At 40.0% G+C, this 12,899-nt stretch overlaps 1 protein-coding gene across 4 annotated transcripts in view; it reads left to right on the plus strand.

The window, feature by feature from the left end:
• Positions 1-11,118, plus strand: part of LOC131109471 (SH3 and cysteine-rich domain-containing protein 2-like) — a 28,197-nt gene extending 17,079 nt beyond the window's left edge. Inside the window, exons 5-12 of one of the 4 annotated variants that reach the window (XM_058061522.2) lie at positions 1,284-1,368; positions 1,448-1,560; positions 2,802-2,865; positions 3,034-3,089; positions 3,141-3,247; positions 5,135-5,186; positions 6,968-7,105; positions 7,399-11,118. In XM_058061522.2, the coding sequence (XP_057917505.2) occupies positions 1,284-1,368; positions 1,448-1,560; positions 2,802-2,865; positions 3,034-3,089; positions 3,141-3,247; positions 5,135-5,186; positions 6,968-7,105; positions 7,399-7,497 (714 nt within the window). In that variant the 3' untranslated portion in view covers positions 7,498-11,118. The remainder of the gene's footprint in view (positions 1-1,283; positions 1,369-1,447; positions 1,561-2,801; positions 2,866-3,033; positions 3,090-3,140; positions 3,248-5,134; positions 5,187-6,967; positions 7,106-7,398) is intronic. The other 3 variants (XM_058061526.2, XM_058061524.2, XM_058061525.2) reach the window with 3 other exon arrangements.
• Positions 11,119-12,899: the final 1,781 nt, after the last annotated feature.

The following is a 12,899-nucleotide window of genomic DNA, read 5'->3' on the forward strand; positions in this document are numbered from 1 at the left end:
CCAATCACTGTTGTCTATGTTTTCCACAGTGCATGTAAACAATGTGCGTTCTTGGAATAATTCTGGTAGGCTGGTCACTCCTGGGAAGCTTCACCGCTGTTCCACGTTTTCGCCATTTGTGGATAACTGCTCTCGCTGTGGTTTGCTGGAGTCCCAAACGTTTAGAACCTTCTCCAGACTCATAACATCTGAATTAATATAAGTTAGTTTTTTTCCACACGGGGCCATTCCTTGCAGGAAGTGAACATCATTAGGTTTAACGAGTGGTTAGCGCGCAGACCTCACAACTAGGAGACCCGGGTTCAATTCCACCCTCGGCCATCTCTGTGTGGAGTTTGAATGTTCTCCACGTGCATGCATGCATGGGTTTTCTCCGGGTACTCTGGTTTCCTCCCAGCTGAAGACAGCTGGGATAGGCTCCAGCACCCCCTGCGACCCTCGTGAGGTTGGATAATGGCTCTCGCTGTGGTTTGCTGGAGTCCCAAAGGTTTAGAACCTTCTCCAGACTGATAATATCTGAATTAATATCAGTTATGTTTTTCACACAGGGGCCATTCCATGCAGGAAGTGAACATCATTAGGTTTAACGAGTGGTTAGCGCGCAGACCTCACAGCTAGGAGACCCGGGTTCAATTCCACCCTCGGCCATTTCTGTGTGGAGTTTGAATGTTCTCCACGTGCATGCGTGGGTTTTCTCCGGGTACTCCGGTTTCCTCCCACATTCCAAAAACATGCTAGGTTAATTAGCGACTCCAAATTGTCCATAGGTATGAATGTGAGTGTGAATGGTTGTTTGTCTATATGTGCCCTGTGATTGGCTGGCCACCAGTCCAGGGTGTACAACGCCTCTCGCCTGAAGACAGCTGGGATAGGCTCCAGCACCTCTGCGACCCTCGTGAGGATAAGCGGTACAAAATGAATGAATGAATGAACTTTTACACGACTTTATCAAGAAACATTTTAGTCTTATTTTTAGAAGACGAGACAAATTTGTCTCCATGTCCAAAAATAGGATTTGTACTCCTTTTATTGAGCTGCTAAATAAAGATCCCACGCATTTTTAGTCGTGCTTGATCAGACATCAATGATGGAGGGAATTGGTCTAAGGGAGAGGAAGAACTACCTTAGTAATAAAAGCCAGTGACACAGGTTGTATATTTAATATGTGGCCATATTAAAAGAAGATGCAATGTTATCGTTGAAAAACAGATGCAACAGATGCCCTGTGGCATACGCTGTGGTCATCCGCATCCATTCTTTTAACACTCGCTCTCTCTCTTTAGACAGGAGCTTTTAAAAGGAACTTCAGCTCACCTCTACTAACCACCGACTCGCTGGGTGTGGTCAGGGAGGGTCCCGATGTGCAGGGTGAGTGACATCCAGGATGACTAACCAGCATGCGTGTCTTTATGTCAAGTAATGGCAAGTATTGGCTTCACCACTGCAGTGGCCGACAACATCAATGTGGACCCTGTGTATGAAGCGCTGCGCTACGGGACGTCGCTAGCTCAGATGAGCCGTTCCAGCTTTGGAAGCATCTCGGAGTCACCCTGTGACGAGGTATGGAAGCGCTACCAAATGTAATCCCAAACACAATGAACATTTTGCGCTGAAGGTTCTCATAATATTAAATAAAATATTTAAACTCTATGCGACTAAAATTAAATTTTTCCTCATAGTATTGTTTATGCGCATAAAATTGAACCATTTGGACTCGATATCAAAACTATTTTATCATAATATTTTGACTTTTTATTCTCATTAAAATGTCAAATTCTTCAGTTGTTTACCCCAATGTCAAAATTCTATGGTAATTTTTACAATATTTAATGATAATTTTATTCTTTATTCTCATAACATATTTTTTCCTGCAACCTAATTTTCCCAAAATTACAGTTTTATTTGGATGACATCTTCCTGTCATGAAAAGACAGGAAGCAGAACTTGGAGGTAGCAGAGATGAGGATGCTGAGGTTCTCATTGGGAGTGACCATGATGGATAGGATCAGGAAGGAGTACATCAGAGGGACATTACATGTTAGCCAGAGGTATCAGAGATGGAAATGCTGAGGTTCTCATTGGGAGTGACCATGATGGATAGGATCAGGAAGGAGTACATCAGAGGGACATTACATGTTAGCCAGAGGTATCAGAGATGGAAATGCTGAGGTTCTCATTGGGAGTGACCATGATGGATAGGATCAGGACCGAGTACAATCAGAGGGACATTACATGTTAGCCAGAGGTATCAGAGATGGAAATGCTGAGGTTCTCATTGGGAGTGACCATGATGGATAGGATCAGGACCAAGTACAATCAGAGGGACATTACATGTTAGCCAGAGGTATCAGAGATGAAAATGCTGAGGTTCTCATTGGGAGTGACCATGATGGATAGGATCAGGACCGAGTACAATCAGAGGGACATTACATGTTAGCCGGAGGTAGCAGAGATGAGGATGCTGACATTCTCATTGGGAGTGACCATGATAGATAGGATCAGGAATGAGTACAATCAGAGGGACATTACATGTTAGCTGGAGGTAGCAGAGATGAGGATGCTGAAGTTCTCATTGGGAGTGACCATGATAGATAGGATCAGGAATGAGTACATCAGAGGGAAATTACATGTTAGCCGGAGGTAGCAGAGATGAGGATGCTGAGGTTCTCATTGGGAGTGACCATGATGGATAGGATCAGAAATGAGTACATCAGAGGGACATTGCGTTTTTCCAGACAATATTGTTTAATTTTTTTCAACATCTTCCAAAATGCAAAGTGACTGACAAGTCTTGTTGGTAGGCGGAGAAGCTTCCAGACAAACTCGGGAATCAGCCCATCACTGAAGAGGAGCCCATTCCAGGAAGTATGTACTTTTTCAACTTTACCCTGAACATGAGCACCTTTTAGATGATCTCGGTCTCAGGAGAGAAAATAGTGGTTGTTTTTAGATGACTCCTTCCTTTTTCTTTCCCACTCTATTTTGCACATGACATTTCTCACCCTCTTCCTCTTTGTGCTCACGTCCCTGTAGTGCTCACCCCTCCTGAAAGCGAGAAAGCGGACTCAGAAGAGCGGGTCAGCCTGAAGGTGAACAATCGGTTCTTCTTCTTCCAGCTTGTTTCTTTGTGTCTTTTTAAGACTAAATCCTTCTTGCAGACTCCTAAGCGTGTTGCGATCCACTCCATCCACACCTATGTGGCGCTCTATAAGTTCCTGCCTCAGGAGAAGAATGACTTGGAGCTACAGTGAGTGTCCCGCCATCTGCCACCTCCAGAAAAGGAGAATCTGCTGAGTGTGTTTATGGCGCCCACGATTGCAAGATGCAACTCCCTGCTCACTCAAATCTTCTTGTGACATTTACAAGAGTGAGCGATAAAACGGAGTTATTGAGACATCAAATCTAAATAAGTGGCTGATCATGCCTTGAAGTTAAAATAAATACACCGCAGACCTCCGCAAAGGCCGAAACAAGATTGCTTAGGTCTAACTTTTGTCAAAAATATTCATATGTAGACTTTATTATTTATTTATTATCATTTTATTTATTATGCTATTAATTAAAAAGACTGCAAGTGGTTGCATTAACAAATGACATTTTTGGCATATTTAATGTTATAATTACTGTATTTTGTGGACTATAAGTCGCTCCGGAGTACAAGTCGCACAAGGCCGAAAATGCATAATTAGGTTGAAAAAAATATACATAAGTTGCTCCGGAGTATAAGTCGCACAAGGCCGAAAATGCATAATTAGGTAGAAAAAAAACATACATAAGTCGCTCCGGAGTATAAGTCGCACAACGCCGAAAATGCGTAATTAGGTAGAAAAAAAACATACATAAGTCGCACAAGACCGAAAATGCATAATTATGTAGAGAAAAAACATACATAAGTCGCTCCGGAGTATAAGTCGCACAAGGCCGAAAATGCATAATTCAGTTGAAAAAAACATACATAAGTCGCTCCGGAGTATAAGTCGCACAAGGCCGAAAATGCATAATTCAGTTGAAAAAAACATACATAAGTCGCTCCGGAGTATAAGTCGCACAAGGCCGAAAATGCATAATTAGGTTGAAAAAAACATACATAAGTCGCTCCGGAGTATAAGTCGCACAAGGCCGAAAATGCATAATTCAGTTGAAAAAAACATACATAAGTCGCTCCGGAGTATAAGTCGCACAAGGCCGAAAATGCATAATTAGGTTGAAAAAAACATACATAAGTCGCTCTGGAGTATAAGTCGCACAAGGCCGAAAATGCATAATTAGGTAGAAAAAAAAACATACATAAGTCGCTCCGGAGTATAAGTCGCACAAGGCCGAATTGGCATAATTAGGTTGAAAAAAACATACATAAGTTGCTCCGCAGTATACGTAAGTCACACAAGGCCGAAAATACATAATTAGATTGGGAAAAAAACATACATAAGTCATACTGCATTTTTTTGCGGGTAATTTATTCTCTACTACTTGACCAAAACAGACACTACGTCCTCTTGGAAGGCAAGTTCTAACATTAATAAAAAAATATGATCTATATGAAATAGCTAGATTAAAAAGATGGTGTGATTAAAAATAGATTATCCTTGAACCAAAGTGAAACTAAAATAATGCTATTTCTTAATAGCAGAAAGGTCACAAATTGAGGGTGTGGACATTGAAAGGGTGAACGACTATAAATTTGTAAAAATATACATAACATAACTAGCATTAGCTAAGATTGCTAATGCTAACAGGCAGCTACTAGCAGTTAGCGTAGCTTTGCGTCCCGACTGTGACTGCAATTAACGTATTAAGATGCAACTGTGAAAGCTTTTTATTGTCATTAACAAACTTATTATATTATTATAACGTAATTATTTCATTAATTAGTACATATTTTAGTATAATGTCAAGCCAGATCTCTCTGTAATGATTGCAGATGGAGCCAAAATGGCGTCCCCACAGAGTCTGCTGTGCTTTAATAACTTTATCTTGACACAAACATACTTATCTGCGTAATTTGCTGCCTTTTTAGGTATGCTTGTAAATCCCGGAAAATACATCAACACTCAAAATATGTGAATAAACTGATGTTCTGTGGTGTTTTTCAATGCAACCTTTCATACATGCATTCTCTTAATCTGTCCACCAGGCCCGGGGATCGAGTCAAAGTCACAGACGACTCAAATGAGGACTGGTGGAAGGTGAGTTCATTGTTCTTATTCCTTCTGATTTACCTTTTTGTGAACAAATTGCTATTGTTCCACTCATGCAATCAGTTAAGCCTCCTCCAGTCATCGAAGACCAGTCGCGGAGTTGCCAGTCGTTGCTCTTGAAGGTCAATGGATGTGGGTGTCAGCGCAGCTAGTTAGCGTGGATGGCGTCGAGTGTTTCATAAGATGTCTGTCGGGGAGATCGGACGCTCGTCAGGCACAAGTTACCATAGTTCCGAATTTGTAATAAATGAGCTAATTAATGTTTCCGCAGTGTTGAACATGCCTTTGCTTTGTTGGCTTTGCTCTCTGAAGGGTGCTTCAGAGTGCTTTTGTTCTTGTTCTGTTGAAGCTGTGTTTTTTTTTTTTATAGATAATTACACTTGCATCATTAATCAGATGGAGACAAAAGCATACATAACAGCGCAGTGAAGGAAGTTTGTTCAATTCCCGAGAGTTAATTACAACAAATCAAATCTGAGGGTTAGTTTGAGCTGGGTTAATAGCTAGCTATGCCAAACTAGGAGAAAACACATGTGTAAATTTAAATATATCGTGCGGCGTACTCCAGGGGTCAATACTGTGACCATAAATGTTATGAAAGACCAAAAAATTTGAAAATGTACTAAATCAGCAAATGTTAATAATTGTGATTTCAGAAATAATTATGGATTGTCCTCACTGCAGGACATTTAGCAAGTCAATTTTTTGGTGATTTTTGGTTAAAGACCAATTTTGCTTTATTCAATATTGAAGCATTTCTCACTACCTTATGTTTTATTTTTTTACAAATTTATTGTCGTTCACTCTTTCAATGTCCATACCCTCAATTTGTGTCCATTCTGCTATTAACAAATAGCATTATTTTAGTTTTACTTCGGTTCAAGGATAATGTAATAAAAAATATGTACTAATTAATCAAATAATTACGCTATAATAATATAAGTTTGTTAAGGACAATAAAAAAGGTTTCACTGTTGCATCTTAATACATTACTTGCTAATGCTAATGCTAATCTTAGCTAATGCTAATCAATTTTTGGTGATTTTTGGTTAAAGACCAATTTTGCTTTATTCAATATTGAAGCATTTCTCACTACTTTATGTTTTATTTTTTTACAAATTTATTGTCGTTCACTCTTTCAATGTCCATACCCTCAATTTGTGTCCATTCTGCTATTAATAAATAGCATTATTTTAGTTTTACTTCGGTTCAAGGATAATCTATTTTTAATCCCACCATTTTTTAATCTAGCCATTTCATATGAAACTTTTTAAATTAACTCTTATGTGCTTTCCCCATCCGCAAATAAGACTAACTTGTCATTATTTTACAGATATCATTAATGTACAAGTTGAACAGTTCTGGTCCCAGTATTGACCCCTGGGGTACTCCACATGTAATATTTAAACTTGCAGATGTGTATCGTCCCATCTTCGTATCTTGCTTCCTGCTAGCTAGGTAGCTTTTGACCCATTTCAAAACTAAGCCTCCGATTCCGTACCTTTTTAATTTTGTCGTTGATGACGTATCAAAAGTGATGATGTAACCTAGCATGTTTTTGGAATGTGGGAGAAAACCGGAGTACCCGGAGGAAACCACACACACACACATAGGAAGAACATGCAAACTCAACACAAATATGCTTGAGCTGGGAATCGAACCCGGGTCTCCTAAGCTGTAAGGCCTGCCTGCCAACCACTCATGCACTGTGCAGCCCGTTGTTTATTTTTATCTTTTTGGACTAATTTGTGTTTGCGGTGTTTTTCCAGGGGAAAAGCCGAAACAAAGTGGGATATTTCCCTGCCAACTTTGTCCAACGGGTGCGCCCTGGTGAACGTGTGTGGAAGGTCACGTCAAGTTTCCACGGCAACCGAGACAAAGGCCAGATGACTGTGAAAGAAGCCCAGGTGAACACACATACATTGCTCACATACACACACAGAATGCATAAAAAATATATGCAAATTAATGCGGAAAATTGCCGAAATTATACAAGGACTGTTTGGAATCTCACGTTATGCCTCTTCCCGCCCCATTCTGTCCCTGTTCTACCATCTCCTGTCCATTTTTACATTGATTTCCCTAATGTTTGCCCATGCTACCACCATTCGCCCATATTCCCACAATTTTCCCATGCTCCCATTCCTTGCCCAATCTCTCATCCCATGCTCCCAAACATTCGGCCATTATCCCTCTGCAGATCTGTGTTGGAAAAAACGAGGACACTGACGGCTTCCTGCGTTTGAGCTGCGGGAAGAAGCGAGGCTTGGTTCCTGTGAACATTGTCCTTGAAATATGACCACTTTTTATTAGCTATTTATATTAATAATAATAATAATAATGATACTCGTTAGAGGAATCTACGAATGTTTTTTTGACTTTGCTTGACATTTTTTTAAATGCCCGAATCCTAACGCAGCAGCAATGGGGGGGGGGCTTTCTTTCGAGATACTTATAAGTCACTCAACGTGGGGGAAATGTAGCACCATTTTGAGGAAAATGTGAAAAAATGTGAAAGAAGTCTGGCTACCTCACCGGGGGGGAAAAAAAAAAAAAAAAAAAAAGCTCAATCAGGCTTTTTGAAGCATACGGAAATGAAACAAGTGCGTTTTTACTTTGCATCGTGGAAACGACGATAACGAGAACTGGGCTTTAAAAGCCATTGTTGTTCGATCATTCACATAATAACCACATATTACATACTGTACTGTACATGTACTTCCTGGTTCATTAAGAAAACTACCAAGAACCTTCTGATACCTTACACAAACAAGAGGTTTTTACGCTTTATGGCACGCCGCTCTCTCTTCACGTTCACATATGTTCCCTTTACACTTGTTCATAAAATCCACACTTCCAATCTGCCTTATCAGCCGGTTATTTATATCATCGTATAATGTCTGTTTATGAGAATGTGCTTCTTTTCCTCCATAAAAGTGCAGCACAGCAAAAGCATAATCCCTAACACGGTGTCAAAAAGGAGACGTCGGCTGTCAAACGTTCTTCTCTCTCTCTCTCGCTCTCTCACATTGCATCCGTCAAATGCGCAGGATGAATGATGGACAACTTCTTTTTTTTTTTTCCAATTCCAATCCAATCAAATCCACTTTATTTATATAGCACATTTTATAAACAGTGTTTATAAAAAGGAGTTTCCAAAGTGCTGCACAGACTAGTAAAATAAAAAGTACAAATAAAATACAATAAATAAAAGGTACAAATTGAATTTAATCCAAAACTAAAAGATCATTTAAGAAATAAAATAGTAAAATAGATATTAAAATATTAAAAACAAGAAGCAAAGCAATAAAAGTATAAAAAAAATAAAACCAATTAAAATAAAAGTGGTTAGCACGCAGACCTCACAGCTAGGAGACCCAGGGTTCAATTCCACCCTCGGCCATCTCTGTGTGGAGTTTGCATGTTCTCCCCGTGCATGCGTGGGTTTTCAACACCTTAAAAACTAACAATAAAATCTTAAAATCAATCCTAAAGCGAACAGGCAATTGTCAAATTCCTGATTAAGTCGATCAGCGTTAATTTACCGTATCTCACCAAAGTGAGTTTACACCTCTCACATTTCCGCAACCGTTTATCTTCTCAAGGGACATTACTATTAACATGAAACTTGAATATCATCATAGATTTGTACTGTACTTCTAAAATAAGTCAAGTGAGTGCTTCTTTTCTCACTGCTGCACGAGTGCTACTGGCATGGGGGGAGATGTGGTTTCATTGACGGAAACATGAATTACTACACATACTGTGACACTGGCAACACATGAGAGCACACCTCATAGTGTTTAATATTTAATGTTAGCATCTTTGACTTGTTACCCACTTCTGTGGAAATCTACCCTATACAAGCTGCACACTGACTACTCTAAAGTAAACTCATCAGAGATGAGGATGCTGAGGTTCTCATTGGGAGTGACCAGGATGGATAGGATCAGGAAGGAGTACATCAGAGGCACAGTACATGTTAGCCGGAGGTAGCAGAGATGAGGATGCTGAGGTTCTCATTGGGAGTGACCATGATGGATAGGATCAGGAAGGAGTACATCAGAGGCACAGTACATGTTAGCCGGAGGTAGCAGAGATGAGGATGCTGAGGTTCTCATTGGGAGTGACCATGATGGATAGGATCAGGAAGGAGTACATCAGAGGCACAGTACATGTTAGCCAGAGGTAGCAGAGATGAGGAGGCTGAGGTTCTCATTGGGAGTGACCAGGATTGATAGGATCAGGAACGAGTACAATCAGAGGGACATTACATGTTAGCCGGAGGTAGCAGAGATGAGGATGCTGAGGTTCTCATTGGGAGTGACCATGATGGATAGGATCAGGAAGGAGTACATCAGAGGGACATTACATGTTAGCCAGAGGTAGCAGAGATGAGGATGCTGAGGTTCTCATTGGGAGTGACCAGGATTGATAGGATCAGGAACGAGTACAATCAGAGGGACATTACATGTTAGCCGGAGGTAGCAGAGATGAGGATGCTGAGGTTCTCATTGGGAGTGACCATGATGGATAGGATCACGAAGGAGAACATCAGAGGGACATTACATGTTAGCCAGAGGTAGCAGAGATGAGGATGCTGAAGTTCTCATTGGGAGTGACCATGATGGATAGGATCACGAAGGAGAACATCAGAGGGACATTACATGTTAGCCAGAGGTAGCAGAGATGAGGATGCTGAAGTTCTCATTGGGAGTGACCATGATTGATAGGATCAGGAACGAGTACAATCAGAGGGACATTACATGTTAGCCGGAGGTAGCAGAGATGAGGATGCTGAGGTTCTCATTGGGAGTGACCATGATGGATAGGATCAGGAAGGAGAACATCAGAGGGACAGTACATGTTAGCCAGAGGTAGCAGAGATGAGGATGCTGAGGTTCTCATTGGGAGTGACCATGATGGATAGGATCAGGAAGGAGTACATCAGAGGGACATTACATGTTAGCCGGAGGTAGCAGAGATGAGGATGCTGAGGTTCTCATTGGGAGTGACCAGGATTGATAGGATCAGGAACGAGTACAATCAGAGGGACATTACATGTTAGCCGGAGGTAGCAGAGATGAGGATGCTGAGGTTCTCATTGGGAGTGACCATGATGGATAGGATCAGGAAGGAGTACATCATTGGGACATTACATGTTAGCCGGAGGTAGCAGAGATGAGGATGCTGAGGTTCTCATTGGGAGTGACCATGATGGATAGGATCACGAAGGAGAACATCAGAGGGACATTACATGTTAGCCAGAGGTAGCAGAGATGAGGATGCTGAAGTTCTCATTGGGAGTGACCATGATGGATAGGATCAGGAAGGAGTTAATTTTGTTCTCTATTATATAGTATTGGCCTTTGAGAAGATTCTATCTACTGGAATAAAGGTGGTTCCTGAAATGTGGTGTCAGCAATAAATGTATATACAATATGATTTCTATGATATTAGTGTATAGCCTTAAGTAATATGCTGACTAAGGGCATTCATATCTAAATTATATAAAATTATTCTATACTCAATCTACAGTATTTATTTACGTTTAGCTGAAAACACTATGCACACCGGATTTACAGTCGCTCATTTGTGTGTTTTTAGCCACGTGTGTGTCAGCAACATAACACAACATGGGCTCAGGATCACGTTTAGCCGCCGGCCTTCTTCTTTTTCTTCTTCTTCTTCTTCTTCTTCTTCTTCTTCTTCTTCCGGCTACTGTCTCGCCTCCACTCGGCATCAATAAAGTCCGACAAACTCTCAAGTTCACTTGTCATGTTTTTCTTCATCACATGGGATGGGTTGTTGACATTTTTAAATCAAATACTGTGTCACTACTGTAACACAGCAGACATGGTATCTGTAAAGCTGAAATGTGATGCGCCCGTGATCAACTTCTTTTACCACAAAATAATATAATAATATACAGTAACTATTAGTTAGAAATTCCCCACTTTTTGAGTGTTTAATGCGATTATGTCCTTGAACGCACCATCTACTGTTCTCCCATGCACAGATGGACTACTATGCTGTATTTTCCCCCTTCACCCCCAGCTTGGAGACCTGAGTTCAATTCCACCCTCGGTCATCTCTGTGTGGTGTTTGCATGTTCTCCCCGTGCATGCGTGGGATTTCTCCGGGTACTCCGGTTTCCTCCAAAAACATTCCGAAAACATGCTAGGTTAATTAGCAACTCCAAATTGTCCATAGGTATGAATGTGAGTGTGAATGGTTGTTTGTCTATATGTGCCCTGTGATTGGCTGGCCACCAGTCCGGGGTGTACCCCGCCTCTCGCCTGAAGAAGACACCTGGGATAGGCTCCAGCATCCCCCGTGACCCTCGTGACGAAAAAGCGGTAGAAAATGAATGAATGATTAAATTAAATTAAATTAAATTAAATTAAATTAAATTAAATTAAATTAAATTAAATTAAATTAAATTAAATTAGTTTAACTAAACTAAACTAAACAAGGAAAGCAGGAAGTGAACAAATGTAACAGTTACTGATTGTAAATAAATAAATAATAATAATGATAAAAATTAAAAAATAATAAAAATACTAAAAATTAATAAAAATAATAACAAATAATAAAAAAATAATAAAATATAACACGTAAAAATAAAGTTAAAAAAAATAAAAACTTAAATTATATTAGGAAAGCAGGAAGTGAACAAATGTAACAGTTAGTGATTGTAAAAGTACCAGATGGAAGGGTAGGATTTAATAAGCTTTGCTTCTTCCTACTCCTTTTGGACATGTGGAACTGTGAACTGATTATGGGATGCATTCAATTGTAATCTGATGCATGTTCAAATGAAATAAAACCATTACCATTTATAGGTCAGAAAAGTGGAAAAAACATAACAAATCCCCTTTTAAACTACACATCTTTTTGATTGACATGCATCTGATAGTGGACCTTATTCATTATCGGTGCCGCCAAGCACACTTCTAATTGATGCGCTCATTGACAGGAAGTGAAAGGTGATCTAATTAGCCTTTTTATTTTTAGCATCCAGTATCAAATGAAATCATCGGTCGGTGTAGTGTACCGCCCTAGAGGACTTGCCCATTCATAATGAGCGTAAATAATTTGATTAACTCCCAATAAAACTAATTGGCAGCGGAACGGCTGCTGGCTGAGGTAGTTTATGTGTGTCTCATGTGTGCATGAAGATTTCTCATATCATGACCCAATTCTGTTATCAGTTTGGATCAAATGTGCTTTTGCAGGAAAGACTTGCCAAGTGGCAAAGCATCAATTTGCTGACTGTATATTCTCATTTTTGCTGACTATTCTTGATAGAAATACTATTTTCTGCACAAAAACTCCCTAGTAAAATACAATCATGCTCTCTTTTCACACATTTAATATAATAATTCATTAAAAGTAGCTAGAAAATTCATTTCATCCTGTGTTCGCACTACTTTTTTATTTTTTTTTTATAGCAGCAGAAGGGCGTTGACAGCAGGAACACGGCAACAATGCAAATTGTGTACAAAAATGCATGCCGAAAATAGCTCGGATGATTACACGGGCGGGTTGAGAGGGGGGAGTCAGGCACTGTCAGCATAGAGGAAAGCTTTTTATTTTTTTTATTTACACAAGAAAAAACACAAGCACAAAAAGAGCCTTTGCAGTAAAGGCAGGCATATACGCGACATAATACTCGCCATACGCACACTCGGGGCTCGA

This window comes from Doryrhamphus excisus, unplaced genomic scaffold (assembly GCF_037039965.1).
Source record: "Doryrhamphus excisus strain RoL-2023G ecotype Guam unplaced genomic scaffold, RoL_Dexc_Guam_v1.1 HiC_scaffold_24, whole genome shotgun sequence".
In the NCBI taxonomy this organism is placed as follows: Eukaryota; Metazoa; Chordata; class Actinopteri; order Syngnathiformes; family Syngnathidae; genus Doryrhamphus; species Doryrhamphus excisus.